The sequence below is a fragment of the Fusarium tjaetaba genome (assembly GCF_013396195.1).
Source record: "Fusarium tjaetaba strain NRRL 66243 chromosome Unknown NRRL66243_c0000087, whole genome shotgun sequence".
NCBI lineage: Eukaryota > Fungi > Ascomycota > Sordariomycetes > Hypocreales > Nectriaceae > Fusarium > Fusarium tjaetaba.
Window position 1 is genome coordinate 203,398 of NW_023501283.1, and position 24,481 is coordinate 227,878.

General features: G+C 48.9%; 13 protein-coding genes across 13 annotated transcripts; 5 read left to right on the forward strand and 8 right to left on the reverse strand.

Moving 5' to 3' along the window:
- Positions 1 to 400: 400 nt before the first annotated feature.
- On the reverse strand, positions 401 to 1,192 carry FTJAE_4613 (uncharacterized protein; the record flags this gene model as incomplete). The annotated part of the gene is made up of 2 exons (XM_037351035.1): positions 401 to 726; positions 781 to 1,192. The coding sequence occupies 2 exons, from the start codon at positions 1,190 to 1,192 to the stop codon at positions 401 to 403; spliced, it is 738 nt and encodes a 245-aa protein (XP_037208325.1).
- A 1,094-nt stretch (positions 1,193 to 2,286) lies between these two features.
- Positions 2,287 to 3,776, reverse strand: FTJAE_4614 (uncharacterized protein; the record flags this gene model as incomplete). The annotated part of the gene is made up of 3 exons (XM_037351036.1): positions 2,287 to 3,083; positions 3,136 to 3,472; positions 3,510 to 3,776. 3 exons carry the CDS (start codon positions 3,774 to 3,776, stop codon positions 2,287 to 2,289), a joined length of 1,401 nt encoding a protein of 466 aa, XP_037208326.1.
- A 1,165-nt stretch (positions 3,777 to 4,941) lies between these two features.
- On the reverse strand, positions 4,942 to 6,219 carry FTJAE_4615 (swim zinc finger domain protein; the record flags this gene model as incomplete). The annotated part of the gene is made up of 4 exons (XM_037351037.1): positions 4,942 to 5,122; positions 5,170 to 5,303; positions 5,360 to 5,922; positions 5,979 to 6,219. The coding sequence occupies 4 exons, from the start codon at positions 6,217 to 6,219 to the stop codon at positions 4,942 to 4,944; spliced, it is 1,119 nt and encodes a 372-aa protein (XP_037208327.1).
- Positions 6,220 to 6,906: 687 nt separating this feature from the next.
- FTJAE_4616 (AIG2 family) lies at positions 6,907 to 7,725 on the forward strand (the record flags this gene model as incomplete). Its single annotated transcript, XM_037351038.1, has 1 exon — positions 6,907 to 7,725. One exon carries the CDS (start codon positions 6,907 to 6,909, stop codon positions 7,723 to 7,725), a length of 819 nt encoding a protein of 272 aa, XP_037208328.1.
- Positions 7,726 to 8,512: 787 nt separating this feature from the next.
- FTJAE_4617 (swim zinc finger domain protein) lies at positions 8,513 to 9,532 on the reverse strand (the record flags this gene model as incomplete). The annotated part of the gene is made up of 3 exons (XM_037351039.1): positions 8,513 to 8,659; positions 8,710 to 9,248; positions 9,298 to 9,532. 3 exons carry the CDS (start codon positions 9,530 to 9,532, stop codon positions 8,513 to 8,515), a joined length of 921 nt encoding a protein of 306 aa, XP_037208329.1.
- A 749-nt stretch (positions 9,533 to 10,281) lies between these two features.
- FTJAE_4618 (uncharacterized protein) lies at positions 10,282 to 11,798 on the forward strand (the record flags this gene model as incomplete). Its single annotated transcript, XM_037351040.1, has 2 exons — positions 10,282 to 11,287; positions 11,335 to 11,798. 2 exons carry the CDS (start codon positions 10,282 to 10,284, stop codon positions 11,796 to 11,798), a joined length of 1,470 nt encoding a protein of 489 aa, XP_037208330.1.
- Positions 11,799 to 11,929: 131 nt separating this feature from the next.
- On the reverse strand, positions 11,930 to 13,246 carry FTJAE_4619 (pectinesterase precursor; the record flags this gene model as incomplete). Its single annotated transcript, XM_037351041.1, has 7 exons — positions 11,930 to 12,065; positions 12,112 to 12,260; positions 12,315 to 12,406; positions 12,452 to 12,499; positions 12,564 to 12,684; positions 12,734 to 12,887; positions 12,939 to 13,246. The coding sequence occupies 7 exons, from the start codon at positions 13,244 to 13,246 to the stop codon at positions 11,930 to 11,932; spliced, it is 1,008 nt and encodes a 335-aa protein (XP_037208331.1).
- Positions 13,247 to 14,209: 963 nt separating this feature from the next.
- FTJAE_4620 (endo-xylogalacturonan hydrolase A) lies at positions 14,210 to 15,430 on the forward strand (the record flags this gene model as incomplete). The annotated part of the gene is made up of 1 exon (XM_037351043.1): positions 14,210 to 15,430. The coding sequence occupies one exon, from the start codon at positions 14,210 to 14,212 to the stop codon at positions 15,428 to 15,430; it is 1,221 nt and encodes a 406-aa protein (XP_037208332.1).
- A 350-nt stretch (positions 15,431 to 15,780) lies between these two features.
- FTJAE_4621 (transcription activator acu-15) lies at positions 15,781 to 17,738 on the forward strand (the record flags this gene model as incomplete). Its single annotated transcript, XM_037351044.1, has 2 exons — positions 15,781 to 17,357; positions 17,405 to 17,738. The coding sequence occupies 2 exons, from the start codon at positions 15,781 to 15,783 to the stop codon at positions 17,736 to 17,738; spliced, it is 1,911 nt and encodes a 636-aa protein (XP_037208333.1).
- Positions 17,739 to 18,131: 393 nt separating this feature from the next.
- Positions 18,132 to 19,253, forward strand: FTJAE_4622 (ADH3-alcohol dehydrogenase III; the record flags this gene model as incomplete). The annotated part of the gene is made up of 1 exon (XM_037351045.1): positions 18,132 to 19,253. The coding sequence occupies one exon, from the start codon at positions 18,132 to 18,134 to the stop codon at positions 19,251 to 19,253; it is 1,122 nt and encodes a 373-aa protein (XP_037208334.1).
- Positions 19,254 to 19,357: 104 nt separating this feature from the next.
- On the reverse strand, positions 19,358 to 20,161 carry FTJAE_4623 (NAD(P)H dehydrogenase (quinone); the record flags this gene model as incomplete). The annotated part of the gene is made up of 1 exon (XM_037351046.1): positions 19,358 to 20,161. One exon carries the CDS (start codon positions 20,159 to 20,161, stop codon positions 19,358 to 19,360), a length of 804 nt encoding a protein of 267 aa, XP_037208335.1.
- A 700-nt stretch (positions 20,162 to 20,861) lies between these two features.
- On the reverse strand, positions 20,862 to 21,986 carry FTJAE_4624 (histone-lysine n-methyltransferase ASHR2; the record flags this gene model as incomplete). The annotated part of the gene is made up of 2 exons (XM_037351047.1): positions 20,862 to 21,095; positions 21,153 to 21,986. The coding sequence occupies 2 exons, from the start codon at positions 21,984 to 21,986 to the stop codon at positions 20,862 to 20,864; spliced, it is 1,068 nt and encodes a 355-aa protein (XP_037208336.1).
- Positions 21,987 to 22,678: 692 nt separating this feature from the next.
- Positions 22,679 to 24,367, reverse strand: FTJAE_4625 (xylosidase arabinosidase; the record flags this gene model as incomplete). The annotated part of the gene is made up of 1 exon (XM_037351048.1): positions 22,679 to 24,367. The coding sequence occupies one exon, from the start codon at positions 24,365 to 24,367 to the stop codon at positions 22,679 to 22,681; it is 1,689 nt and encodes a 562-aa protein (XP_037208337.1).
- Between the last annotated feature and the right edge of the window lie 114 nt (positions 24,368 to 24,481).

A 24,481-nucleotide genomic window follows, 5' to 3' on the forward strand; every position in this document is an offset into this window, starting at 1 on the left:
CTTCTGATGAATCATCGATTGGAAGATTGTATCACCTGGCTCTCGATCTGACAGAGCACTGGGAATATACCAGTCCGGAACCCCTGTAGGCACCATTGTGAACTCAAGATGATGGACAACGGCGTTAAGAGGCAAAAAGATTGCAAGGTCATGGAATTTGAAAGCTCCAGAGGTTTATAGTACCTCTCTCAATAAACTATCATAAATTACCTTTCTTTGAAACAGGGATATATGGCCAGTGATAACTAACATCAACTATTCGCTAGTATGTAGCGCGATAACGATATCGCGATGTCGCACATTGAGTATATCAAACAAGCAATAGGACAGTCGAATCTTAGCTAATTGAACTCTAGCTACTTGATGTCGCCTTTCAATTCTAGTATCTCCAACTAGTTGCCTATAGCTCTTTCGAGTCTAAGCTAGTATCTCCTCCGCTCAGTGCGCAGTGTTTTGCCTCCCGGATCAAGGCCGACGCGTTCAGCGGCTCCAAGCTACCGTTGCTCAGGTAGTCATTCACCGTAATGCCCTCACCAAGGAAGAACTGTACCCCGTAACCTGGCTGACCAAACCATGGCCTGATAGGCCCCGTTTGAACAGTGAATGATTTGGTCACCTTGTACAAGTGGTAATTGCTGGGGAATTCTTGGTTCTTCCCGGTGATGAGGTTGGCAGGGTGGAGAGCCCGTTGTGAGAAGGGGGCTGTCGCAGGAGAGAGGAAACGTCCTTTCGTAGCATGTTAGTATTTAAGTTTGAAATAGGGCTCATTGTATGCCTTACCTGTTGGTTCCCCAAACCTGTCAACCAGCGTCCCTTTCACAAGATTCACGTTTGCCCGTATGGGCCGCTCGTCATCATCCAACTCAAAGCCGTTCTTTGACGGATAAATCCAGCCAACTGGCTTCTTGCCATCGGCACGTATTGTGTCATTCCACCACTTCTCAAGAAATTCGTTGGGAGTTAAGCCTCCGAAGCGGTCATAGCTAGCGACATATGTACTCAGAGGAAGATTCTTGGGGAGGTCTGTGGGCCCAAGACGTTCATCGCCGCAAATGTAGAGATGTCTCTGCGTGTCGTTTCTGTGAACAAGCTCTCCGTCGCAATTGCATTCATTGCTTGTGGTGTGCTCTGGGATGTATAAAGCGAGGCCAGTGGCTACGAGCGATGAGATAAGAAAGGTATTCAGGATCATGGTGACGGTTGAGATTAGAAGACGGAGTTCCAAAGTCTTAGCGAGCTCAAAGCCAGGGGCCAGACTCTGTATTTTATATTACTTCTGCAGATCCTAGACTGGCGCCTTTCCATTCCAATCCACCGTTCCAACTATCTATATCGGTCCATCCCTCGATTTACTCCGTACTCGAACTACAGATACAGCCCGTGTGTTAGCCTTGAGATTCAACCATTTTGGGCAGTGGACCGAACAATAGACTCACAAGCTGAGACAAAATTGGGAACCAGGCAGCCTCAGCATTCAATAGCGTTTCGGGGGTCAGCTGTGGCTTTCGCTCAGCATTCTCTCTTCAGATTACCTGTTCCAAAATTAATCGCCCATGGCTCAATTGGTCCGGGCTGTCAGCGGACTTGCCCCGTTTTAGTTATGATTTGGTGAATGGTACGGGCCGCTCACCGGGAAATCGATAGCTTCAAATTACCCAGGTTAGAACCAGGCCTAGTGGCTGGCTGAGATGTTAAAGTGGCTGGCGCTGTGAGCCCCTTTCGCACGGCCCCGGAGACACCGTTTTGATTGAGCTTTTCTACATTTTTGTCTTTTCAGGTCGCCATCAATGCTAGTGTTGGGCGGTCGCGGGAATGTGATGAACGGTTCTTGGTTTGTGTGTCTTGGCCCTCCAGCTCCGGGCTTATCTCTCTGCATTTTCTCTTTGATCCCTCTGCGTAAAAGCCATGCGTCCTTTTAATCGGACACGGCTCGCATGGGAAGAGCACCTAGGCTAGAATTTGAGGCCCGACTGGTCGAGCCCCATCCAGATGCGGTTCGTGTGACCAATTGAGCGGCCCAGGCTTGGGGGCTGTTAGGCTATTCGATAGGCTACTGCACCACTGGAAGCCACTGTTAGAGCCCCTGTACGTCGCCGACTTCCAGGTCGGCCCTAGCACCGGCGGTGAGTTGGGCTTGACAAAGTCGCTCCAAGATCAAGCTTTCAGTTTTCACCATTCATTTGCAATACAGTAAACAGGGACAGAGAGGGAATTGACTGCTATTTATGCTCGCGTTCAAATTGACAATCTTATCGAGCCTTGATCCTTCAATCCGATGCCCGCCCGTTATGCCCTTGCATGATGCTCTGGCATCTCGTAAACCGCCGAATCATGGTGGCTCAGCTCAGCTGGACGCCCCTGGCCAGCCATCTCTGACAGCTCGACATGCTCAGTTTCTCTAGGCAAGTCCTCCTTGAACACAGATAAACGCGGCTCTAGAGGACTTCCTCCCACCTCCACTATACCTGAGACCTTCTCTTGGTGAGCGCGTTCTCTGCGTCGCTTCATCCACAGCCAAGCAAGAACACCGATCAGCAGCGCGCCAACCCCAACTCCGACTCCAACACCAATTCCAGCCTTTGCTCCCGAGCTCAGGCCTTTAGAACCCTCAGGCTCAGGCTCGTCCTCCTGTGTTGGTCTGCCCTTGGGCTTCTTGTTATCTGTCCCATTTGTCGGGAGCTTTTCTGGTAACGCTTCTGCATCAATCCAATCACCGTCGTAGTCCTTGAATGCCTGTACGATTGTCTCGTTGGACCAGTAGTATAGCCAAGCTTTGCCTTCACTCTGTTGAGAGACTACGGCTAGACCGGAGCTCGCGTTATCGGCAACAGGCCATGCGCGCTCTGTTTGGTTTGAGCCAAGCTGCCAACCATTCTTCGTCGTTTTGACTTCATGTATCTTCTTATCGTTGCCGATATAAAAGACACTTCGTGTTCGCGATCGGTCCACCGCCGCACCGATGGCTTCGAGGGAAGCGTTCCAGGCAGGAAGAGAGAAGTCAGCTTCGTCTTCGAAGCTCCAATACATATCCGAGGGCAGTGTATTGTTGGTGTAGGGTCCGAGGAACGTGTTCGGGAACGCGTCTATTACTTGTCAGCCATTGATTCGTGCAGACTACCAGCGCGATGGGCATACCTAAAGTCCACAGCCCAGACTTATCCAGGCGCGACAGCTCGATATTCTCAGAGTCCTTGGGGAAAGGCACAGTAATGTTCTTCAAGTCATATATCGTTGACCCCAACGCCATGCCTCCTGCAGTATCCTGTGAGATGGCGCCACCATCATTCCATCCATCATCGTCGGTATACCACAGCATCCTGACCTTCCTGTCTTCGTCGTGGTAGAACAGACGATATCCATCTTTCTCTCCGAGGTTGACGATCGAGAGGCCCGTTTCGTTATGGATGGAGTCGACACCAGCCGCTGCCGAGATCTGGAACTCGCGGTCGCGCACAAGCTTACATGTTGTAAGCTTCGTACCTTGGTCAGTTTGGAGAGGTCCCACGTACAGTGATAAAATTCACATCCCCCCAGCCTACGGCTGTAAGCGCAGTGCCATTGCGCGGCGTTTCTCTTGTATCGAGGATATTCGGCTTCTCGAGTGGAAAGATTGGGATATCCTGGCTATTGCAGGTACTGTAGAGAAGCTTTCCCGTAGTAGGGTCTTGCGCGCCAACTTGAATGGTGAGGTCGGTGAAGAAAGCATACAGAGCGGAACCGTAGCTAGTATGAACCAACGCCAGTAACACCAACCACGTCAGAATGCTCAGTTGCATATTGATCAATTTTATTGTTCCAGAAAAAGTAACCTGAACGTAACATCCACGCAGCGAGGCAACACGATGGAGAAATGGGAACATTAAAATGGAAGGGGGCAGCTGTACTTGGCCCTAGAGCCTCATTTTTCCTCTCAAGAGCTCAAATGCATGCAGGGTGATATGAGCAAGCCACAGCACCAGACGGGACACTTGCATGAAGCAGCTTGATGCCGGTGAGGGATCATCCCTCTGGCTTGCGTGCGGCTGAGGCACTATTGCAGTGTCCAAATATGCCCACGATAACTCCAGACGTCTTCAAACAGAAACAAGCTCAATGACAACTCTTAGCCCCCAATCATATCGAATTAGGGTCTTATCATATACACGTTGGGTTTATTTCCTGTGTCTTGAAGATTGCTTAAGTTGCCACATATGCAGACGTTGTGGATGCTACTGATACCTCGTGGTAGGCCGGTGCATTGGAAGATATTATGAGGGTTAGATGGGAGGGTCTCGTCAGCTACAGACAACATATTGTCAATGGAGATGGCTGCGAAACTTACGCATGTTGATAAGTTCTCATTCTACCAACGAAGCAACTCACTTGAGAATTGACCCAAATCCAACATTTCGTAAAATGATGGGCTGTCGCACCGCGAAAGGTTTGGGAAGCATTGAATATGCCTCTCGCCCCCATGATTAGCAACCATCGGGAGAGGTCTTGGGGGCTGAATATGCATGCACGTTGAGGCTGAAGCTGTCGGCTGAACTAGCTCGGCTTCTGGACCCCATGGATGATTCGAGCCTTTTTGTTCTCCTACAAACCGACATTCAGGTCTCTTGGACAGACAGAAAGGGAGTAATCAATACGTCCCGAACGTAATGATGAAGCGTGAGTCTCAAGACTCCCAGTTTATTTGCATGTATCGCCCAACGACACAGCCTGCAGAATGGCACAATGTGTCGGAGCTATTATCAATCAAATGCGTATCTCAGAGCTTGATTGCCAAGACTGATCACATTTGATAAGGCAAGCCTGAAAATGCATGTCTCGAATCTCACCAACAGCATTCTACTGCGATCATTCCGATTCATCCTGATTGGTACTCATCTCAGCCGCAAATATGCAGTCATCATTATTTATTGCCAATCATGAAAAGCCGCTATGATATCTGCCTGCCACCTAAAGAATTGTGCACCGATGTTCTCTCTCCCGGATTAACTCCTGCTGCAGGGCTTCATATTCTCCATCACTATAATCAGAGTCGGAATATTCAGAGTCCGACTTGCCCATGATAGATGAGTCATCACTATAGCCTGAATCGCTGAAGTCATCAACAGCAGACTCTTCATAGGAATTGCCGCTGCAAATGGTCAGTCACAGCTCATGAAATGGGAAGGGAACACTGACCTGACTAGCCCTGCCATGACTCTCCAGTCTGATGGTAGGTTCTCTTTTACACTGACAGCTTGTGCAGACCGACGTAAATCTCTCCAGAATCTGTCCATACTTGGCCTTGTAAAGTAGCTCCATGATGCAACATCCTGTGATATAAGTCAGTGCCTGTACAAGCATCTGGAGGGACGAGTCGGAAGCTTACCAGATTTGTGCACATGTGAATGAAAGCGACAACAAAGGATATCCACCTTTTCGTCTTAACAGGGCCTCTCAAACCTGGCCCTCCTCGAAATTCGATGCTACCAGAGCCACTCCCATAGGTGTTGTCGAAGTTCCAGAGAACATATCTCTCCTGCTTCGGCTCTGGGCCAGATTGCATAAGATCTCTGATGTCTTCTTCGTAAAAATCATCGTCGAGGGTGTCCCATAGTTCTCTGAGCGCTGCTTCTTCGTGATAGCTCGACATGAGGTCATACAATGGTCCAGAGCGCAGCGTGTTAGGCCTGCAGTACTTGTTGTTCTGTCGATGGTGTGGAAGCAGGCGAATAACCAGGGGTTCATAGTAGACGATACCAAACGCGATATTGCGAAGCTGGTTCAGGTCAAATTCCATGTCTGGTGATGGTGACACATGAACATGGCTTCCGCAGGCGATGGATGACTCTGGCATGTGGAACACACGGTCCCAAGAGCTCCAGAAAGTGTCTACGTCGTTCTCCCATGTGTAGTCAGTTGAGAGTATAGGTGAGACAGCCTCAAGTGGAACTACGAGCAAGTCCAAATATTAGTAGTCAATCACAACTAAGATGTGAGATACTCACTGCACGGATGCTCAGGATCTCCTAACGATCCATCCTTTGTGATCCACCACTTATCGTAGTGTTCTGGGCGTTTCCGATATCGTTGATTGAGTTTATCTGCTTCTGCTTCTGCACCATCATATCTCAAAGATGTTGCCAGCTCTTCATAGTAGACAGCACGCAATAGAGGATGCCGTACTCGTTTGGGCTCGGCAATGAGCTCCAATTCGACCCCAAAGTTGTATGAACCATACGACGACATGGTGGCTCACATGAAGCAAGAAGAAGATGACTGAGTTGCCCATCACAAGCAATTGGGGAAGCCATGTTCATAATCAAGATATCAGTAGCAACATCAAAAATTGGATGAAGCAATCAAAACGGATCAGGCTTTGCACTTGCAAGTCAGATTACGAGTTGATGTGTATCTATTCAAGTACACAATCAGGCTCGCACTGTCTAAGAGGGTTGCATCACCCATCTATCATCCCAGTTTGTTTGAGCTTTGTATTACCACACTTTTATGGTTGCAAACGCCCGCATAACGAGGGGTTGATCTGATAAAAAGCGACGTTTTGTCTATGTAGCAGCTGAGCACCCTCTCGATCCAAATTTGGAACTTTATGCAGTCTTCGACGTGGCTTTGACTGCTGGACGCGCAGATAAGAATTACAAACGGGAAGACGCAAGTATCGCAACCACCAGCTAAGGTTATATGACAGCGAGCGTGACCAAGGAAATTAATCAGCTCATTTAGAAAGCCACCATAAATTGCCTCGCTCGTCGCAGCCTAACGCATGTAAACTATTGACCATCAATTGTCAGGTTCCAACGTAAATCCTTCCGCCCAACTCGCATAGAATCCCGGAGCCTCACTCTCTCAATCATTGGGTATCAGCCCCGAGAACGACTCGACCAGGGTCGTGGTGCGTACATGCACAATCAAGCCATGCCGGACCTACCGGCGCAGCTCTACTTCGCCTATGGTAGTAACCTTTGGCTGCAGCAAATGGCCAGCCGCTGCCCCGAAAGTTACTACGTTGGTAGGGCGGTTCTGATGGATCACCGATGGCAGATCAACAGTCGAGGCTTCGCAAATTTGATTCCTTGCAGCGGCTACAACGTGCACGGATTGGTCTACCAAGTTAGTGTCGACGATGAAGCTCGACTCGACAGGAACGAAGGCGTCCATTCCGGCGTTTACACCAAGTCATATCATAGCGTCGTGTTACATGAAGCCGTTGAAGACCTCCAACTTCCAACGCGATACCTTGTCCAAGATGGTGGGCTAGATAAGGCTGTCAACGCAGTGCGGTCAGGATCGCGATCCCATGAGCCCGAGCAGCAAGGCAGAATCAGAAGCAACGTGCTGGTTTATCTCAGCAGTCGTTACTCTCAGTGGGGGACTGCACGGGATGAATACATTGACCGCATGAACTGTGGCATAAGGGATGCTGTCACTTTGGGTATCCCCAGTGACTTCTTTGAGAACACTGTTCGGCCGTCCATTCCACTGAGATCAGCCTCAAGAAGGTCTCAAAGGGAAGACCAGAGAAGAAGACAGACGCGTCAAAGCGGCTATCGCAGGGGTCTTTCAGAACCCGAAGAGCCTCGTCGTAGAGGGCGACGGAGCTCATCTCCTCAGCACAGAACATGGGGTAATGCCTTTCAGCGCCAAGGCTCAACCTTGGGACGGAGCGTAAGCACTTCCCAAAGGGTTTCAAGACCATTTTCACAATCAACCTCTTGGACGTGGGGCTGGCCATGAAGCTGTCAGGTGTTAGGCTCACCGTCTTCACTTCAGCCCACTGGAACTTGTGATTTAGCACGCATTCATACATATCCAAATAATACATTGCTTCAAACTCCCTACCTCTGTGATTGTAAATATTGACAAGTTGGTCAGCCGCATGCAAGCCAGGTCTCAGGCTGAGTCACGGTTGATGCAACTGTCTTGTGAATGTGCAATGATCCCATTTACGTTTCTTAACAGGGTATGAGGATACATGCTTGATGATTAGCCCCATCAAAAGCAACAATCAATGTGTTGATGTCGTATTTTCGGCATATGAGTCATCGTGACTCCGGTCTGAGCCTCATGTGTCTTAAACACCTTCCAATACCGGTCACTGATGGCTGCTAAAGGTGCGATCAGACTGGTCTCCAGCTTGAAAGCTGAAAGTACTCAACCAGATTGGGTGCGTTAAGCCGCGTATCACTACAGCTTTACGAGCAGTTTTTCGAAACGATGGTAGCTCAAAACGGTGTAGCCTGCATGATGGTGCTGCCCCTTGTTCAACCCCTCAAAGATCTGACGGAGCGATCTCTTGGTTAACCCACCGCACATGTGGACAAGAAGAAACAGCCCAGTTCAGCCAAGTTGGAGTCTCCATGCTTCACCAAGCGACTTTACGAGACTTAGCTGCCTATAAACTGGTTTGCCCAATGTTTAAGTCACGATATCGCGAGTTGGCAAAGTCTCGGGGACCAAGATAACAAATTGATTGACAGCCACTCCAAAGTAAGTTCAAAACATGGATAATTAAACCTGTATCTCATCTCTGTGACTCGTTCAAGACCTTCCAGTCTTCCGGCAAAGAGTTTCTCAAGGAGAGCTGACGGGCGGCTCTCTTGATCACATTGTACAGACCCTCCGGTGTCCATGACTCTAGAGTGGAAACATTGGGGTTTTTGATGTTTTCCTTGGGCAAGTTAGTAGTTGGAAGCGTTAGAAATACCTTATATAACGTACCATGTTGAGTAAAGCTTGGATCAGGGCAATTGTGAAAGCGATCCATCGCTTAGTTCTGATCTCTCCTCTCAGGCACCGTCCGCCTCTAAACTCAATGGTTCCAGAGCTCCCAGGGACAATATTGTCGAAATTCCACAGAACGTACCTATCGTTCTGCATGATGTTCTTCAAGGCTGTGGTGCTCCCTGCATTCTTGATGAGTTCCGCCACGGCGTTGTAGTTACCATTGCAGCCCATCAGCTTTGTCGAGTTCAGAGTATTCGGCTTGCAGTATCGGTTATTGGCTCGTTCTCGCATGAGAAGCTTTAGGATGAGGCGCTCATAGTAGACCACGCCGAACGCGATCGTTCTGATTTGAGGAAGCGAGAAGGTCTGGTTGAGACCCTTGGATACGTGGATGTGGCTTCCACAAAGAAGCGACCGATCAGGCATATGGAAAACAACACGCATTGCGGTCCAGAAGACATCGATTTCATGCTCCCAATTATGCTCCCAGTTTGCCCTCAAGCTGAGGACCGGGGAGACCGCCTCCATTGGAACTTTCAGTTGTCAACATGGACTCTGATTAAGATTGATAGATCTTCTTACTCTTGTCGGTATGGGATCCAAGAGACCCGTCCTTGGTGATCCACCATTTGTCGTAGTGTTCCGGCCTTTTGGTGTAGCCTTGTTGCAGATCGTCGGCCTTAGCCTTTAGACCTCTCTTTCGGAGAGATGCAGCCAGTTTGCTATAGTACAAAGCATGCTTGGTGCTAAGCGGTGTCCGAATCTTGTGAGGCGCGACAATGACCTCTATCTCGATGCCGAAATGATAATCACCCATGACTAGATGAGACGAAAAGTAGTATCTTAGAGACTGTCAACAGACGCTATGAGAAGCAGCCATCGTTATCCGTTTCGCGACTAGATATTTGACATTTTACTTCCCTCCAGCAAGACTAAGCCGCCTTCCCCCAGGTTTGGTTTGATACCTTGACAGTAGTCATACTCCTTGAGGCTTACAGTGTCTTCATCCATCGTAATTGATGGTGGGCTGGCCTGGTGGTCCGGAATTCCTTTTTCCATCATGATAAACCGAAACGGGAAGTGGTACAAAGTGCAATTTCACATGAGAGTAAGACAGACAGGGTAACACAAAGCGCCATTTCAACAAGCTTGATTGGTAGTCACCATCAGACCGGTTATGCAGTCATCATCACCAAATCGTATCATTAGTCACCCGCTGGCCCGAGTGAGCATAAAGTGCAAGTGATTTTTGGTAGGTCTTAGAGGAACTTTGAAGTGGGATTTTGTATTCTAAGAACCGCATGGGTATCATCGAAGGATTGAAATGGCATGGGTGGCGACGATTTCGGCCAGTTGCATATGGCTGAGTCTTGCACTGTGATGTTCACAGTCAAAATTATACAGTGGTCGGAGTGCAGCCTAATTGAGGCTCTGTTTCCCTTATCAGGCTGTGAATTCATGCGACTGGTCTGCCCCGCCATCTCAATTCCCAGACTCTCCCTCGTCTCTCGTATTTTCTTTACCCTTTGTCTCCAGACATCACTTGTGTATCTACAACTGAAAATCATGTATTCCTTCAATCCGTCAGGCCCAACTTATGAGCAGTCTGCCACAGTTGACGCGCCCGGGTCAAGGATGATCAGAGCAGCCAGCACTCTATACTTCGCCTATGGGAGCAACTTGCACCTCGCCCAAGTGGCCCATCGCTGTCCCGGAAGCGTTTTCAAAGGAAAGGCCACTCTCGAGTCTTATCGCTGGCAGATCAATGAGCGTGGAGTTGCCAACGTCGTTGAATCTGGAAACGAGCACTCAGTCGAGGGCCTTCTCTACATGATCGGTCCCAAAGATGAAAGGACTCTGGATCGCTCGGAAGGCGTGTCAAAAGGCTTTTACCAGAAGTATCTCATGAGAGTTTCCTTCGAACCTCATCCGCAATACGCGAACTTTAAGACTGGTCGATTATCCCATCTACTTGAGCAGCGCCGGGACTCGATGAGCGGCGATGTGGCTCGTTTTCCGAACAATGCCAATCGCAAAGTGAGATTCAATGCACCACCTCACATTGATCCTATATCTTACATGGACGGCGAGGAGCGTTCAGGGCGCCATTCACGCACCGAACAAGTCAAAGCATTGGTGTATGTTAGCGAGGACTACACTACCGATGGCTCCATCAGAGAGGAGTACATCGCGAGGATGCAAAACGCCGTCAACGATGCAGTATCACTTGGTGTCTCTAAACCATTTGTGAACAAATACATCGTCCCATTTCTCGACTGCGAGCAAATCTGGCACTTGTCCGAGAGAAAGTCTACAGAAATACATCACGAACAGCCCAGGAAGCTGCTTGAACTGGAATCTGAGACAGATGCTCAAACTATCCTTAATGAAGAGCCAAAGGAAGAGCAACCTGACGACAAACCTCCAGTGGAGAACAAAGTGGCGGACGTCTCAGGTTCGGCGACTGATGAAAAGTCGAGTGACGTGGATATGAACGAAGAAACAAACCAAGAAGGTAAGATCAACCTTGATCACATGTTTGATGTATTCGCCGCCCTTGTTTTCACCGCATGTATGGGATATCTAACTTTCTGGTAGCGCTGTCGAGTGAGCCTGTAGTCAAGGAGGATGACCTGTCTGGGCATATCGATCTGTCGAAGCTCAGAACAGAAAACCGTGACGAGAATGGTGGCTCCAGCATTTTTCCCACTGACTTATTGGAAGCTGTTGATAAGGTCAACCAATCCACCGTAGACGGCAGTGGGAAAAATATTTATGTTGTCATTGTCAAACAGAAGGGTACAGAGGCTAATTCTGGCTTCAGCGTCGCCTCAGCGTCTAAGGGGATTCAAGTGGCTAATGAGCTTGCTATGAAAGACTTTAAAGAGTTGTGTGCGCTGAACGCAAAGCCAGTGGTGGAGGAAGAAGAGCCGGATGTCGTGGTTGCCAAAGAGGGCTCTCCCGGAGATTTGACCTGGAAGCTAGAAGAAGACGCTTATCTTCGTCTCAGCAGTGCAAGACCTGGAGAGGAGCCTTGGTTGATGGTATGGGTGGAGTCAAAACAGCTGCTGGACTGTCGTTAGATATGACGACGCCGGAACACTCGCGCCAATACTCAAGTCTGAGGCGAATAGTTTATTCGTAGCAAGCAGGATAAGATAGGATTCTTACGTAGTAAGACACCTGTTTCTCACATGTATTCAGACATCAAGCATTAGTAGCTCGTATCATACCACTTGAAGTCGGCACCCCACAGATCCTGCTTCGTCAGAGCCTTATCAGATGGAGTGAAGTACGTTCTCATTAAAGTATTAGCGCCAGCACCAGTGTTTCCGAACTCTTGGAAGATACTAGTGGAGTTAGCCTTTGATCACCTTAGGAATATGGTTACCCTACGGTGTTGCTCCTTCGGCCATGGGTGAGTAGCCTTCTGGTCTCACGACGCTTGTCAAGGTGCTGTACTGGTACATAACTCGTGCGTTGACCCTCCAAGGACGTCCGAGATAGACTTTGTTAGTCAAATCTTGAGTGCCGGTAGATGTGATCTAAACTTTGTCAAGATGGATGTTGTTATAAGTGCGGGGTGCCGTTGCACTTACCGTGCTGTGATCGATGATGTAACGGGAGCTGTCCGTTGGCTCGGTCCGAGAGGAGGCCGTGATGTAGCCCGGTCCATTAGACGCAATAGTGGCTGAGCAAAGTTAGAAATGTCAGTGGGGAGCATTGGTATCCTTACATTCGCCTATCCATACATGACCGTTGCCGAAAATGTAATCAACCTCCCCTATAGTTGTGACTCAGAAATTCTACCCTCAATGACCAGGAACAATGGTTCAACAAAGACATACCTTCGATATAACAGTTGGAGTAGTACATCCAGCCAGCCTTGACATATAGAGTATCCTGGTACGACTTAAAGGAGCAGCCGTAGAATCCAGTTTTGTTGCCATTTGCCGTCAAGGCAACAGCCTATCCTATGCTTAACACTTGTCCTACTCCCATGATTCGGTGAGCTTACCTGCCCAGCTGTATATCCATTGACAAAATTAATGTTGTAGGCGGCGAAGTCGTTGGATCTGAGATTGACGGTTGAGCTTGCGTCCAGAGAGCCGGCATCTTGAGACCCCAGAGTATTCTGGATAACGACGGTGTTCTTCTTATAGCTTCCAGTACTGACACATTACGTCAGTGCATTCGAAATCTTGGATCTAATATTGTCCTACTCGGTGGTTGATCCATAGAGGGTCAATGGTGCTTTGACCTTGATGTCGACTCGCTCATTGTAAGTTCCTGAGCTAAGGAAGATACATGAGGGCTCCGTAGATGAGCCGATAGAATTGACGGCAGCTTGTAGGCTGGTGAACTCCGATGCACTAGCACCGCTGGGCTTTACCACAATACAATTCGCAGGGGCAACAGTGCGACTTTTGTCCGCTCGGGCCGGAAGGCTGGCTGCTTCACCGGAAGATGGACCTTGGCCGAAGAAAAGGGCCAATTGAACTAGTTGGCAAAGACCCTTGGGGAAAATCATCTTGATGTTGATAGTTGAGAATATATGAGACTGCACTGTTTCACAATGACGGTGGCCAGGGTAGAGATCAAAGTAGGCAGCTCTCTTGTTTTCAGATAGATCCAGTTATCGCTTGGTCGAGATAAGGTTGTGAAGAACCTTATCTAATTCATGGAAAATCACATTTCGATATCAGGCTGAAACAGGACGTTCAAATAACAACTAATCGGATCATGAGACAGGCCCTCGGCAACTTCCTTCCGTCGGCTAGCTGTGCAAGAGGTTTGGCGTCATGTGAAAGTCGTTCCAGGTTCTCATTTCTCCGTATTTTATCGAATAAGGAACATCAAATGCAGAGACCACTGTAAACCGGACAAGTAAGAGATCGAAACAGGAAGTCTGGGTCTTAATCCGGGGCAAAGTTTGGGGGCAGTTCGGGGTTGACTTTGGGGTATTAGGCTAAAAGGTAGCATTTGCTGAGCCAGGACACATGATGATTTTGACTGTTGACAACCAGACTTCGATCAACCCCCAGAAGGTAATGCAATATACAAAAGAAGTAGGTAAGGTAGGATGCGGGGTCTTGGCGCGTATTCGTTTACAAGTCGAAGATTTACTCGGGTTCAGACCAAAGTGACAGGGATCATCCTATTTACCCATTGAAACTGTACAAATCTTCAAGGTATTTGGTTTAGTAACTGAGGGGTCGTATTTTTAAAATGCCAGAAAGATTGATTGGTGGATAATTTGTTGAAACGGTTCTACAGCTAAGTTTGAGCTGGTGCTACGAACTCAGATCGTCGGCAGGTAGGCAACTCAAGAGGTTCAGCTAAACTCATGACTTGGGGAAGGCCAAGCCATCGAGTAGTGTGTCCTAACTCACCATTAAATAGTCTTGATCTAAGAAGTGTATTTAAGTGACCTAGATCACACAAGACGAAACATCCACGGGATCACAGATCCTTGTGTCTGAAGAATACAACAATGCTCTTTCAATCTGTCTTCTTCGTTCCGCTCCTATCACTGGCTACCCAAGGAGTCGCAGGAACTCCAACCTCACACGACAATTCTCGAGCGCGTCATAAGCGAGCGACTTGTACTCCCAAATCAGCCGGCTCAGCTTCAACAGATGATGTCCCAGCCATCCACGAAACGCTGAAGCAATGCGGAGATGGCGGAGTCATCGTGTTTCCCCAAGATACTACCTACATGATCAGAAGCAAACTCAGTTTTACAGGGTGCACCAACTGCGAGGTCCAGCTCGACGGTCGACTCAAACTCTCAGATGATTACACGTTTTGGAACAACTCTCGTACTCAGATCGATATTCGTGGAATTAGTGGGCTGAAGTTCCATAGTCCTGCTGGTACTGGAGTAATCGATGGCAATGGGCAAGCTGCGTGGGATCGATTTGGATCCGCCGGCGATCTGAAGAGGCCTGTCATGTTTGCCGTGGAGGGGTCTACCGATGTTGAAGTCAACGGCTTTCTCATGAAGAACGCTCAAAACGTCTTTATTGATATCGGTTCCAACAGTGAGAGGGTTAAGTTCCTCAACATGGACTTGACTGCCATCAGCAAGTCCAGCTATCCACCAAAGAACACCGATGGATTCGATATTGGAGCATCCAAGTACACGACTCTTTCAAACATCTTTATCCAGAACGAGGATGATTGTGTTGCATTCAAGGCAGGCTGTGACCAAGTCACCGTCGAGGACATCACCTGCCAAGGATCCCACGGTCTATCAGTCGGTTCTCTCGGCAGAACAAACACAGACACAGTCACCAACGTCTACGTAAGAAATGCTACCATGAAAGGCGCCACGAAAGCGGCTGGTATCAAGATCTACCCCGGCGGTCCTGATCATGGCACAGCAGTTGTCCGCAACGTTACCTGGGATGGTGTTATCGTTGATAATTGCGGTGCTGCATTCGAGTTTGATGCTTGCTACAACGAAGACGAGTCTTACTGCGAACAGTATCCCAGCACGGCGCAGGTGACTGAGATCTATGTCAAGAACTTCTCTGGAGAAACTAGTACCAAGTATGCTCCTACTACCGGTCATGTATACTGCCCTATTGAGGGAAAGAATTGCGATGTTGAGTTCACGAACTGGACTGTTGAGTCGGGAACTGGTGCTGGGCAGTTTTTGTGTGAGAACATTAGCTCTGATGTTTTGGGTATTACCTGCAAGGCTCTTTAAGACATACATTCCGATGGCAGCCTTTTTCTTTGGGAGCAAGAAACTTTCTTCTAAACTTGATGTACGAATTGGCCTGAAGGCCCAATTAGCTCTACTTAACTCACCTAAATATCCCAATTCTTAGAATATAAAGCCCTACGTTTTCTTGGAGGTCGTGCGAGGGTCTGTAAGCAGTTTAGTGCATTAGTACAGCCAACCAGAGCGCATGGATTGGCCAAAACCCCACCATCTCCTGAAGCACGAGCACACGAAGTGAGAACCCCCCAGACACCGGCTTTGACCGATTCATGATCTCTTTGATCTATCGCAACCTTATTACTGCCCAACCCGACCCAATCGACTCGCAGAAAATGACAAACCAGATCCTGTCAGGCCATATCACCAAGTTCCGAGCATCCCAAACCCCACGGATCAAGCGGAACAGACCCGCTGTATCTTGCTCAGCGTGTCGTGCGCGCAAGCAGAAATGCGACCGACAACAGCCATGCGGTTCATGTCTGAAGCGTGGTGTTCAGGAATCATGTCACCTAGAATCGATTCCGCGACAACCGACTGCTTCGCTGGCCAATCGTGCCGATGGTCGAGTCCAGAATGAGCTTAGGCAGATGCAGAGCCTTCTCCAGAGTCTCCTCAGCCAGCCTAGCCAGGACCAAGCTGCCGCATCCTGCGATAAACTAGCTGCAGGTGTGGATCGTATTCGGCAGGTCATCAGCAATAAGGCTGTTACGGCTCCGCAAGTAGATCAACTTCCAGATATCGTGTTTGGATCTCTCGCCAAAGTTACCCCAGAAGATGTTCTGGCGGCTTTACCATCCCGCCAGGATTCTGATAAGATAGTCTCAACATACCTCGATGCAAGGCATATCGCTGTGCCATTCATTCATATACGCCAATTCCGCAGACAGTACGAGGCCTTCTGGAACAACCCTGCATCTGTAAACCTTCTGTGGGCAAGCGTCCTATTCTCAGTCCTCGCAGTTGGTGCCATCATACCTGATGACAGGAGATACCATCAACATTCTTCGACATTTATTTCCATGTCAGCCCGATGTCTTACATCCGGACAGTACAACACAGCAAGCGAATTCTCAGTTGAAGCTTTGGCTATGCATCTTCATGCACGATGCTTCCATCAAACGGACAACGACATCAATCTCTCCCAGCTTCATGCCTTGACTGTTCGTATTGCGCAACAGCGGGGCTATCATGTTGATGGAGACGACTTCTTACAGGCTCTGACCCTATTCCAAGTTGAAATGAGACGGCGGGTCTGGTATTATCTCCAATACTACGACGTCTTGCTCTCTCTTGAGCATGGACTACCGCCTGTGCTACACGACGATACATACTCTATCAGCCATCCAACAGACGTGACTGATGATGAGTTTGACGAGGACTCGAAGGTTATCTTCTCTACTCCAGCAACAGTGGTCCATGCTGCACTCCCCTGCGTATACATGTCCCATCTCTTGCCAATTCTGAGACACATCATTTGCCATGCCCTTGGTTTCAAGACCTGCAACTATAAAGACGCCCTTTTTCTCAAAACACAACTCGAGACATGGTACAGATCGATTCCACCCTGCCTCCGCGTGTATTCTGTCAAGGATACTTGCCTGACGACCACCACTTTCACCGCTTTGCAACGAGTGTTGTTTCAGCTCATCTACAACACAGGGATTGCACTGATATATCGTCCTTTCCTTAATATTATGAGCCTTGAGAATCGATATTGCGAAACCGCGCTCGATGTGTCTCGCAAGAATGCCCTAAGATCTATCGAAGTTTACATAGAGGTTGATCAAGAGATGCAGAGAGGGGGCAGATTCTATAACGAGCCGCAAGTAAAGGCTAACCTGCCCGTCAATGACTTCTTTATAACTATGATCATGGCACCGCTTGAGTTTTTCGGTTGTCCCAACTTGCCGTAAGTCTGCCTTGAGGAGATTAATCGCCAAGACTGAAGTATTACAGGCAAAGCCGAAAAGGCTATATCGTCCACACACTCGAAAAGGCGGCACATCTGTGGCCCAGGAGATCATGCGTCTCTTCATACGCCCTTGAAAGCTCGCGCCTACTCCAGGTAATTCTGGCAGATATCCATTCGTCAACTTCGATTGAGCGTCCTATATACCCCCATGTCTCAGATTCAAATCAAGAAAGTGCCCTTGTGCAATGCTTTGGCACTTACGGCTTGAGAAACGGCGATGTCTACGACTTCGACAACTTCACATGGAACATCGCTGCAACGTCAGACTGGGTTTGTACACATATCCACTTCCAGACTTGCGCCACTGACGAGACCTAGGGCTCAGTGAACATGTTGACTGGCTGTGAAGAATTTGACACATCGATCACAGAAGAGTCATTCATCGGCGTTTAGGTCTGTGCTACTCACCTGTTCTGCGTGAATGGCGAGATATAGTGGGGTGTCGGACTTGTCGGTTCTAACAGTTACCGTTTTGGGCAATTGACATGTCCGACTTTAGATCCGACGCTGCGCCAAGACGCCCAACAGTCGATGCACGAAGACACCGATGCCAATGGGATTCACATCCGCTTCTCACGGCTCGAAAAGGAAGCTGATTAATATCTGGGACGGGTATAAGAGCAGTTCCTGCCCTCAACAGCTGTTCTACATCCAGCCAGCGACTCATTTCATATTCCAACTCAAGCACCTATCAAGCAACACAGAGTTAGAATGGGCGACCAAGCCGTTCCCGAGTTCTCAACTTCTCTTGTACTCCCCGCCTTCAACGAGCCTCTCAAGCCCGAGAAGACTCCACTTCCCAAGACTGTCCCTCCTGGATCAGTCATTGTCCGTGTCCTCAGCACGCCAGTACGCCCTCATCAACGCGAAGGCTTCAAAGGAAACAGTCCTCTTTCCTTCAAACCCCCGTATAACCCCGGGGATGGTGGCGTTGGTCGCATCGTATCAGTTGGGCCTGACGCTGTCGCTCTCAAACCTGGTCAGCTTGTCTACATGAACAACTTCATCACGGCAAGAGATGATCCCAACACCCGAGTTCTGCTCGGTATTCATGACGGCGGTGGTCCCGAAGCTGACTTGAAGCTTTTCAATCTCTGGAAGGGCTTCTGGAGAGATTTCGCTGTTGTTGCCATGGAGAATGTCATCCCTCTGAATGAAAAGATTCTTGTCGATGAGATGGGTTACTCATATGGAGACCTGAGCTACATTCAACGCCTCTCGGTAGCATACGGCGGTATCAGAGCTGCCAATCTTCAAGCCGGCGAGACTGTTATTGTTGCTCCAGCCACAGGACACTTTTCCGGCGCGGTTGTCGAACTGGCAGCCCAGATCGGCTGTCGCGTGATTGCCCTTTCACGCTCAGCCTCTAAGCTAAAGCCTCTCACGTCTCGATACCCTCGCGTCACCGCCGTTGAGCTCACTGGTGATGAGAAGAAGGATACCGAGGCCATTGCCGCACTTGTGCCCGGAGGCGCTGATGCTTACATCGACGTGTCTCCGCCTGCAGCGACAGCTTCACATCAGCACCTCAACATTTCCATCAACTCACTTGCGTCTTTCGGTCGTGTTGTCTTTCTGGGTATGATGTTCGATATCAAGATCAACTATGCTAGCCTCATGCTTCGAAACATCACGATCAAAGCGCAGTTCATGTACACGCGCCAGGAGTTGGTATCTTTGGTCAAGATGATTGAAACGGGAGTTCTCAAACTGGGCAAGGAAGCTGGACATGAGATTGTAGAGAAAGGGTTCTCCATAGAAGAATGGGAGAGGGCGGTCACAGTTGCAGAGACGGCTATGGCTTGGGGACAACAGGTTTTGCTCTATCCCTAGATGAAGACTATTCCTGGTTCGATAGGTAACTTCCTATATCTTCTAATATCCTTTCGTTACTCGATTTTCGATCTATTCCGTGTATCTGCCTTTTCCTAGCAAGATCACTCGTTCTTGGCAACTCCACCTTCGCGAATGTGTATCGAATACCCACTCGCGTTCTTCCCCTCCAACCCCGGCTTCAGAGTCAAAGAGGGTATCTCATAGTCGCCTCCATTCTGCGGCCTATAAGCAATGGGCTCAATGCTATCTAAATGCCTCAGCTTCTCACGAAGTGCCTCCGCCTCCTTCTCAAAGCCAGCTTCATCAAGTCTATCGGTCTGATAAACGACGTGAGATGGAAGAACCTGAAACCCGGGATAGTATAGCACCCCATGATTAATGGGGAATAGTAAGTCGTCAATGGGCCCCGCGATTCCGCGTGTCGAGAAGTGTTCTTTTTGGCCCCCAACAGTAACGACAAGCATCGCTCGCTTTCCCGCAAACACTCCCTCGCCATATCTATCTCCATAATGCTTATCGCTATGCTCTCCAACTCCATAAGCGAAACCCATAGAGAACACTCTTTCAACCCAACCCTTCAGAATGGCGGGCATGGTATACCACCAGAGCGGAAAGTGAAGTAAGACGACGTCGGCCCATAACAGCTTTTCTTGTTCGATCTTGACGTCCTCGGTAAGACTTTTTGTTGTGTATGAATCCCTTGATGCGTATGGAACCCTGAGACGGGCATCGGTTGCTAGATCAGGAAAGTCTGTGCGATCAATCTCGGCTTTCCATTTCATTGAGTACAGGTCTGAGGTCTTGACTTGGTGACCTTGAGCTTTGAGCTCATTAACAGAGACTTGGAAGAGAGAGCCATTGAAGGATCGGGGCTCAGGATGAGCAAGGACGACGAGAACTTTCATGTTGATCAAAGGACGTAAGGATTCGTGCTTAGTATTTCCATCTTGCCTTGCCCTTTCGGCATTTATATACAGGCGACTTGCTCCACAATAGTCGAAAGATGTTCTGCCAAAAAAGCTATCATGACATGATCGGATAAAAACGAGTCCGATCGACTTAAGTCTAGCCTATCATGGTTCGGACGGGCCAACCTCACACCCGACAACCTGTGGGTGATCAGCTAGAGGTCGATCATGGTCATGGGCAGTGGACACCTCATCATGGGTAGTGGGCTGGAAACCCACGTCTTTTTTTCTGAAATTTGTCCGTTCTTCGTCCGAGACCCGGGATAACGTTACAATATCGTTTCGTCCGCTCCGTAACCCCACGAAACAAAGCTCCGCAACGAATCAAAGTGCAGCCTGGAACCATCGCTCAACTGATGATTAATAGAACGTTTTCATTCATTTTCGCATCGGCGTTCACTCATTGTCCGACTATGCACATAGCTCATAGCTACAGGTATTTCTAAGCCTACCCTTGGTACTTATTAAGGGCAATAAGCCGAGACAGAACAGGCAGGTATCAGGACACTTAAGTTTCAGTTCTTAGCACAATCAATCATGTAAAAAGCATCATGGTTTCATATAAAATTCATTGTTGTTTCCTGCCGTCGTGTTCTACGTCTCATCATTTCCCAAACGCCTTTCCATGCACGCCCTCTCAGAAGCCAAACGGTAATGAATCCATGCCCTCGATGTTTCCTTCTGCTTCTTCCTTCAGACATCTTTCGCAAGTACATTTGAACTGAAACTGCTCTTGTGTATGATTTTGCCTACTTGAGAGGTCTTTATGCGTTGTGAGGTCGAAGTATGTGATCATGCATTCATCGCCTTTTGCAATGTCCCGGGCTGCTGTATAGACCATTCGCGCTTGGCCGTCGGGTTTGTGAGTAACCTGTGAGAGCTGTCAGTAACACATTCACGCGGCGTTTCATCATGTTTCATCGCTTACATTTGGTAGGCAAGAATGGTTGAACTGGGCAGCGCGGGGATACAGGGCCATTCCGTACGATTCACCTCTTGGTGCAGCATTGTTGTTCACGGGCTGAGAGCCAGTAGCCCTCGGATACAGGCCAAATGTGTTGGTCTCTTCCTTGCATAATAGCAAAAGCATTTGTTCGGCACTTAGAAGGGGCGGTAGAACAGTTGCATCACTGAGATGCTCATGTACCAGTCGTTTCCAATGTGTAATCTGCACCTCGGGCCACGAGTCGAGGTACGCACAGCACATATCCACGGCTTTCCAGCCACGTAGGAAATGTGCCTCCCATGAAGGCCGCTGTTGTGTAAGGGCGTTACCGCTGTGTAACTCGGCATTCCACGTGGCAAGCAGACGAACAACATGCCAGACCGTAGCGAAATTATACTCTCCCTCTTTCTGGCGAAGTCCTTCCGCGTTTTTCTTCAACCAAGAGCACTCGAAGTCATGCCGGCTCTTATCCGTCGCTCGGCATGCGACATTACACCATACAACATCCTTGAAACAAGCGTGCTCACAGCGGACGGCGCAACCATTTTGAGGGACACGACGAGAGCAGGATAAATTGCTGCATATAAGCGGTTCGTTGGACGTCACGGAAGGGACGATAGCATATGGTATGTCTACGAGAAGAATGGTTCCTTCTCGAATGGGACCCGTGGCTCGAAGTAGTCTACCCTTGCAGGGGTCTTGATCAGGGACCAGATTCGGATGTACGTAAAATTCCAGATCGTGAGTGACGACATTGGAAAGTTTTAGCGTACTTCTCGGTGCCTTGGGAGGCAGTCGGGGTTTTTGGAACTCCATTGTTGCTGGCTGGGTGAAAGATAAAGGGTCCAGAGAATGACAGATAAGAAAGATGGGAATTTAAATGAATGGGAAAAAGAATTTGCAGGTAAAGTCGCTACTGAGCATTTGTGTTCTGGACCCTCGGAATGATCGAATACGGTTAGATGAGGAGGCCACTAAGACACCATCGCCACAGAGATAAGGGTATCGTTTCGGCGTAACCTTTTGCGGATTAAAGCCAATTGCTGTATCACTGTGTCAGAAAGGCGGTATGTATTTCGAGGTTCGAGATTGTGTCACTGTAAGAAAGGTACTTTGTGATAAGCTCGAACCTTGACGTGGACGAAGGAATGAGCTTTTTCAGCATCACCGCCACTGGATCATGAATTGTCAGCGCTCTAGACGGCGAGCAAAAAGTGAGAAACTTCAATCAATGACTTAGACTCCCCCAATAAACCACATTTCTTTGTGGCTTTTTGCCTCAAAATTCGGCCATTTTGTCGCCCCGTTAAATCGGCATTGCAATAACCGTTCATCGCCCTTGCATCCCAGATCTGGGTGGAGAGGGGCCACATGGAAGCTAGGGATAATTCCTCCAGTGAGATTGGTTCCCGTCACACGTGTCACTAATAATAGCACAGTCAGTTCAGCAACTTCAATTGCATCTCAACTAATAATATTGCTCTCAACGAGCAAGCTGTACTGGGGAACTACAATTCTGATTTGACAAAAACACCATGATCAATCTCTTGAGCCACAGGCTTGTAAGTCCACTGAGTCACATAAACATCGCCTCCCTTGGGACAGTCCACTCCAGATCCTTTGCCGTTGCAGGTAGCATAAGGTCCAAGCAAGCTACCAACAAATGAGCCGGTACCTCCACTCACAAGACTTGCCGATGCTGTCGCGATGTTGAGAGTCTTGCCTCGGTGGCTTGAAGCTCCAAGGTTGTAGTGCGTCGCGTTGGCTGCCTCGATATGTAGACTGATTACGCCCTTCTCCCAGCCATCGGGGACCGGTACTACCTTCGGTGCAGGAACATTCTGAGCTCCTGTGGCTCGGAATCGGAATGCAAGCTTAGATTTATTGTTGCTACCTTGCGTTGTAGGAAGACGAACGATGCCAAGGTCGATATGGTCAAACTGCGTGCGGAAAATGGTGATTCCGGCTTCCTGGTCGTCGGACTTGGGCTTGAAGTCGATATCAACACTGTACTTGAACAGAGTGTGAGTTTGGCGACGGCCGATGAAGGCTAGACCTCGCTGTCCTGAGAGCTCAATCTCGTCTCCTGGCAACACACTACCGGTAACATTGTTTCGACTAGGCACAATATGTAGACCCTTAGAGGACAAAGAGAAAGCGCCTTCCCTTGGGACTCTATGGTGCACAAAGTGAGGAGGAATCTTCTTGGTCTTCTTCAGGTTGTATTTATCTGGGTCGGCGTTGAAAGGTCCGTCTCCGGGTACGTTTCGCGTCGGCTTTGGGAGGAGGTTTCCAGGCATGCGGCCTCGGACTGGTTGCAACTTGGGCCATTCGCCCTTGTTCCATGTGCCATTGAACAAAACAGCCTCACGGCCCATGGGTGAAACTCCCTGTGCTGTGATGCGAGTAGCAAGACAAAGACCCCACCAGTTGCCCTTGGTATCTTGGAACAGATCACCGTGACCGACAGTCTGGAAGTACTCAGACGTTCCACGGTTGGTCAAGATTGGGTTGTTCTTGTAGGCTTCATAGGGGCCGGTGATCTTGCGGGCCCGAGCGATTGTGATAGCATGGTCTTCGGCAGTTCCACCCTCGGCAATCATGAGATAGTAGTAACCGTCGCGCTTGTAAATATGGGGTCCCTCTGGCCATACACCTCCTGTGCCGTTCCAGATGTTTAGCTCGGAGCTAAGCTTTCCAGTCTCCAGATCAATCTCCTGCAGAGTGATGCCATGGGTAGCACAATAAACCTTTCCATCGTCATCCCAGAAGAGGTCGGGGTCAATGTGCGTTGGCTTGAAGGTAACAGGGTCACTCCAGCTACTCTCATCCCAGGGATTTGTGGTCTTGAAGATGACGCCGATGATGTCTCCTACGCCTAGGTACTCGCAGATGACGTAGTATGTTCCCTTGTGGTATCGAATGGTTGGTGCATACATGCCCTGCTGTTGTCCTGCTGTCTTCCAGCTGATGCCAGGTAACTGTTTCTCACGGTTCCATACATGGCTGATGAGACGCCAGTTGACTAGATCCCTTGAAGCATAGACCGGAAGTCCTGGGAACGAGATAAATGTTGAAGTGACGCAGAGAAAGAGGCCATCTTTCTGGATGCATGAGGGGTCTGAGTGCCATCCTGGAAGGACAGGGTTGGTATATGTCGAAACATCCGTCTTCGTTTCGGGAAGAGCACTTCCCATCGCAAGAAGCGGGCACAATAACCAAGAGAAGCGCATTATGAAACCAGTCAGGCGATATCGTCCTGGTTACACCAGACATGACTTCAATCGCGACAGCTTCTCCTCATTATATGT